Here is a 3,759-nt window from a genome sequence, read left to right as displayed (position 1 = left end):
ACAAGAAGCCACTCTATGAAGCTGAGCATTTTGAGCATCAGTCTGCCAGTTCTTGTTGTCTGCCATCTTCATTTAACCCTCTTCACTTTCACAGTTCTGGACTTGAGAATACTAACAAGCCTGACAAATTTTCATCTGCGATCATTTTAATGCAACTGCTAGATTTCAAAGTTTGTGCGTGTTTGTGATCAGATACGCCTGGTGGAAGTGATTGGAAAGTGTGTGTGTGTGTGTGTGTGTGTGTGTGTGTGTGTGTAGGTGCGAAAGCGAGTGCTGACCTTCCGTTCTTTGTCTCCATATTCCAGGCCCAGCGTATCCATGGCGCGGACGATGGCAGCCAGAGATTGGATGGTGTTGCTATAAACGACAGGCTTGTACTGCTTTACGTCGTCGCCGGAGAAACCGTCCTCATGGATGATCCTACACACACACACACACACACACACATTAGTTAATGGGGCAAGTAGCTTTTGGCTTTCTTTTTTTCAAATAGCACAACCTTGTTCACATGCGTGTGCATGCACACACACGCACGCACACACACACACACACACACACACACACACACACGCACGCGCACACACACGCACGCACACACACACACACACACACACACGCACGCGCACACACACACACAAGTAACAATGGCTAATTAGTTAAGAGAAAAAGTAACTCAGGCAGAGAGTCAGAGACATGAAAATGGAGAGACAGACTTGAGTGTGTGTGTGTGTGTGTGTGTGTGTGGGGGGGGTTGCCTTGTCTATTAGTCTCTAAAGACTTTCTTTCCTCCCTGTGTCTGTCTCTCTTTTCATCTCCCCATACACTGACAAGTCTCAACCTGCCTGCTGTGTGACAGAGAGAGAGATAGACAGATAGATAGATAGATAGATAGATAGATAGATAGATAGATAGATACATAGATAGATAAATAGATAGATAGATAGATAGATAGATAGATAGATAGATAGATAGATAGATAGATAGATAGATAGACAGGTAAAGAGACAGGTAGAGAGAGCGAGAGAGAGAGAGATAGAGAGATGGAGAATTAGCTACATTACAAAATGGTCTAACATGCAGACAGATGCAAGGAAATGTCAAGAGATTTCTCTCTTTTTCTTTCCCTCTCGCTCTCTCTCTCTCTCTCTCTCTCTCTCTCTCTCTCTCAATAATAATCAGCCCATGATGACACCAGAGGTGTCCCACCGTGGTTGATGTGTTCCTGGGACACATCCACCTTGGGGAGGGTCAGGTAAAGACAGGAGGGCGCAATTTGCGGGAGGAAGGGGGGGTGATTCTCGAGAGGAATACAGAGAAGAGAAGAGACGAGAAGAGAAGAGACGAGAAGAGAAGAGAAGAGAAGAGACAAGAAGAGAAGAGAAGAGAAGAGAAGAGAAGAGAAGAGAAGAGAAGAGAAGAGAAGAGACGAGAAGAGAAGAGAAGAGAAGAGAAGAGACGAGACGAGACGAGAGGAGACGAGAAGAGAAGAGATCCTGTTATTATTACTGTTCTGTTATTATTAACCTTGCAGGGAGAGAGAGAGACCGACAATGTGAAGTGGAAAGGGGATGTGAGCGGAAGAGATAAAACAAAAGACTGAAAGGAAGGGGGTAGAGAGAGGACTGAGGAAAGAAAGGGGTATGAGGAAAAATGGGACAGTTTTGACAGAAAGACAGGTGGTTGAGAGAGGGTAAAAAAAAAAAAAGCGAGTGAGAGAGAAAGAGAGAGAAGGGTGGGGCAGGGCAGGACAGGGCGGGGTGGGGCGAGGGGGGGGCGGGGGTTTCATCACCGGTAGGCTAAGCTGACATTTAAAGGCCCACAGCGCTAACAGCACCCTATCCTGCTGTTTCAAATGTCACACTGTCTTTCACTGCAACAAACAGAAGGACACACCAACAGACAGACAGACAGACAGACAGACAGACAGACAAATCAGACACACACACACACACAGGCAGAGAGACAACAGAGAGACAGGCAGGACAACAGAATGATGCATATACAGACAGATAGCTGGTAGTTAGACAGGTGGGGGAAACATTGTGAGGCTATTTAGGCCTATTCAGGGTCATGGGGGGCTATAGTCTATCCCAGCATGCATTGGGCAGAAGGCAGGGAGACACCCCGGGCAGGTCGCCAGTCCATGTGCCACCTTTCCCCCAACAAATACACCCATTTCTGACTGTCACACTTCTGTTCCTTCTAGCCTGCTACATCATCTGCATAGTTTCCCCAGTTGTCAGTCTCCATCCCTGCTGAAGGTGGTATTGCCCATCTCCATTACCCCGTATATCCCAGACCTGCAGTCTATCTCATGCACCATTGCTTTTCCTGTTATTATTACTCCTGCAGCGAGCCTCTGCATTATTGTCGCTCTGCGGCGTTAGAGCCGTCTCCAGTCATGTCAGGCCCGTCATGGCCTGATGCCTGTTAGGGCCGGGGGCTGGGCTGGGTTTGGGTAATAGTTGTGCCGCTATCCAATTTTGCATAAGGTTGCACAACTGATCATTTATAATCTTGAATCAGGATTTTAATTTACACAGGTACTAATTACAGAATAATGACATATCAGCAATACTAAACATCTCAATTCATTTAGAGCATCCACTGAAGTTGAAAAGTGCAGTCAAATCATTCTGTTCCTCAATAATCATGATAATCATGATGACAATATCTAGCAAAATAATCAAGGTTATCATTTTATTATTAATCATGCAGCCCAATTTTGAAATAATTCATTATATTATGATGTTTTCACACACAGCTATTAAGACATTTTTAAAAATGAAATGTTCTGCATTAATAATGTCAAACTGTTGATGTTAGATTAGAACGCCAACCATTAGAAAGAGGGTCTACAAAAGTTCTTAAATATGTCTTCAGCCTAAGATGAAGCTGAAAATACCTTCAACAATCTCAATGCCATCACAAAAGCATAAAGCAAAAACACCATAATAAATAATTAAAACAGGATGAAAAAAACTGAGACCACTGCTGAAGTTAATCTTAGCTAATAGTGTTTCATTCAAACAAGATTATTCAGTTGTATGAAGACCTTCAACATCCTGCAGCTGTTTAGCCTAAAACAAAGAGCCCAAAATGTCAGAAACTCACAAAGCCTTCCTTATAGCTAATCAGAAAACTGAAACTGAAAGCGGGGTGGAACAACTTAGAAACAACAATAGGCTCAGAGCAGACCAGAGGGAGCATAATTAGGCACAGAAGCTGCACTTGAAATCTAACCAAAATTAGACAGACATAACTGAAACAATTGCTTATGAATGTAGACATTGTACAAGTCCCTTTATTACTGCATGTTAACTGACTTTTTCTGTCTTTTTAGAAGTTACAGGGAATGATGTAGCAACTACTTGAATGAGCAACACAAGGACTTTAAAATATACTTAATTCTAATAGTTTGACTGTATAACATTCAAGAAATACTTGTCTGCAGTAGGAATGCAGGGGTGATGCAGGATAAGTGCATGAAGCTGGTGGTGCACTGCAAAATCACCACAGATTCTGTATCCAAACCACTCCAGAGGGCTTAGACGATTTCCCAACATCCCTTAACAAAATAGCCCCAAACCCAATTTGATCCAAATCCGTCATCAAAGTGCAGCTGAAATAAAAATCTCTGTGCAGACAACTCACTGTGAAAATTAACAAAAACTGCATAACACAAAGGCACACCACACTTCACCACAGCCAGTCAGGTGCAGCTATATATGCAGTCTCCGGACGACCTTCCTGAAACAG

General features: G+C 43.4%; 1 protein-coding gene across 1 annotated transcript in view; it reads right to left on the bottom strand.

The window, feature by feature from the left end:
- Positions 1-278: 278 nt before the first annotated feature.
- The window catches only part of LOC139658932 (guanine nucleotide-binding protein G(o) subunit alpha-like), a gene marked incomplete at its 3' end in the record, with an annotated part of 20,576 nt that continues 17,095 nt past the window's right edge, over positions 279-3,759 (bottom strand). The window contains exon 3 of the mRNA XM_071537118.1: positions 279-420. Within this exon, the coding sequence (XP_071393219.1) occupies positions 279-420 (142 nt within the window). The remainder of the gene's footprint in view (positions 421-3,759) is intronic.

The sequence above is a fragment of the Centroberyx affinis genome, unplaced genomic scaffold, assembly GCF_046629955.1.
Source record: "Centroberyx affinis isolate AG114_WGS23_722 - 3 ecotype Tasmania unplaced genomic scaffold, CSIRO-AGI_Caff_v1 ptg002985l_1, whole genome shotgun sequence".
Classification (NCBI taxonomy): domain Eukaryota; kingdom Metazoa; phylum Chordata; class Actinopteri; order Beryciformes; family Berycidae; genus Centroberyx; species Centroberyx affinis.
The sequence above is the reverse complement of the archived record's forward strand: the minus strand, read 5'-3'. Positions and strand labels throughout refer to the sequence as shown.